The sequence below is a fragment of the Myotis brandtii genome, unplaced genomic scaffold (assembly GCF_000412655.1).
Source record: "Myotis brandtii unplaced genomic scaffold, ASM41265v1 scaffold294, whole genome shotgun sequence".
Taxonomy (NCBI): Eukaryota; Metazoa; Chordata; class Mammalia; order Chiroptera; family Vespertilionidae; genus Myotis; species Myotis brandtii.
Genome location: NW_005361238.1, coordinates 539,492 through 540,956, shown reverse-complemented (window position 1 = coordinate 540,956; position 1,465 = coordinate 539,492). Strand labels below are relative to the sequence as shown.

At 56.7% G+C, this 1,465-nt stretch overlaps 1 protein-coding gene across 2 annotated transcripts in view; it reads right to left on the bottom strand.

The window, feature by feature from the left end:
- Positions 1-1,459, bottom strand: part of TTC31 (tetratricopeptide repeat domain 31) — a 9,299-nt gene extending 7,840 nt beyond the window's left edge. For both annotated transcript variants that reach the window (XM_005869453.2, XM_014542268.1), the window contains exons 1-2: positions 1,225-1,459; positions 987-1,075 (exon numbers count right to left, since the gene is read on the bottom strand). In XM_005869453.2, the coding sequence (XP_005869515.1) occupies positions 987-1,075; positions 1,225-1,264 (129 nt within the window). In that variant the 5' untranslated portion in view covers positions 1,265-1,459. The remainder of the gene's footprint in view (positions 1-986; positions 1,076-1,224) is intronic.
- Positions 1,460-1,465: the final 6 nt, after the last annotated feature.

Genomic DNA, 1,465 nt, shown 5'->3' with positions numbered 1-1,465 from the left:
GTGCAGGAGGCAGCTGATTGATGTTTCTCTCTCATCGATGTTTCTGGCTCTCTATCTCTCTCCTTTCCTCTCTGTAAAAAATCAATAAAATATATTTAAAAAAAATATGTATTTTTATTGATTTCAGAGAGGAAGGGAGAGGGAGAGAGAGATAGAAACATCAATGATGAGAGAGAATCATCGACTGGGTGCTTCCTGCACACCCCACACTGGGGACCGAGCCCACAACTTGGGCATGTGCCCTTGACGGGAATGGAACCTGGGACCCCTCAGTCCACAGGCGGGCGCTCTATCCACTGAGCCAAACCAGCTGGGGCGAGAATGAGTTCTTGAACTGAGGCAGTGGCAGCAGGAGCAGGAACGGAAACGATGGGTTCCATTCGAGAGACACTTCAGAAGGAGTGAGTACCTGCATGTGTGGCGTACAGGAAAGGGAGGACTACATAGAGTGACTTCCAGATTTCTGGATGGAAGTCTGCGTTATCAACCAAAACTAAGATTAGAGGGAAAGCAATCCATTTGCAAAGATGATGAACCTCTGGACTGGTGAGTTTGCGGTGTTTAGAGGTAACCATAAAGCCGTTGGAAGGACAGCTTCTCAGTGTTCCCAAATCTGGTCCTGTCCCTCCCTCAGTAACCACATCACCTACCTGAGAACACCCCAACCCTGGGCTGGGCAAGGCCTGTCAAGTGCCTTCGTTCCCTCCTCACCTCCTACCGTTTAAAACAAACCCTCCGCTCAGGTTTCACGTCGATGAAGTTCTTTTAACTTTTCCTTGCTTTGGTGTCTTTGCTCCCACTGCCTCCTCTTGTCATAACACCGTCCAAGGAGCTCCCACCCCCGCCCCCATCCTCAACCCACAGACTCTCCTCTGCCGCACCCCGCGCACCGAGGGGCTCCCGGCCAGGGCGAGACTCGGCACCGCGGGGTGGACAGAGGCATGATCGATCGGAACAGGGCGGGGGGGAGCCGGGAGTCCCTTTACCTCTTCGCCGTAGTCCTCGGGACCGAATTCCTTGCAGAGTCTGGGGACAGCAGCGCCCCCCAGCGGGCAGCCGGGCCGCAGAGGACAGTCTACGGGGAGAGAAAGCCTCCTGTCAGGGAGAGGGATTGGCCCGAGACCTCACCCACCGCGTGAGACTGAAAACCCTGCTGAAAACAGACAGACCCGAGAGAGGCTGCCCTGCCCTCCTGGAGTCCCCGGTCCCGACACGCCTGCTTACCTAGCTTGATCCGCCCCGCTGCCTTCGGAACCAGCGGCATCTCGCGTCCACAGTAACCCGAAAGTGAAAGACAGTCAGTCACGTATTTGATGTGGGCCGAAGGGGTAGGGGCGGAGGGGTGAGAGGGCGACGTGGGCGGCCATCTTTGTTAGGGGCGGAAGCCTCCGACTACGGGGCGCGAGAGGGTTCAGGACGGTCCCGCGGCCGCCGAGCCAGAAATGATGGCTCCGTGGGTGGGGCG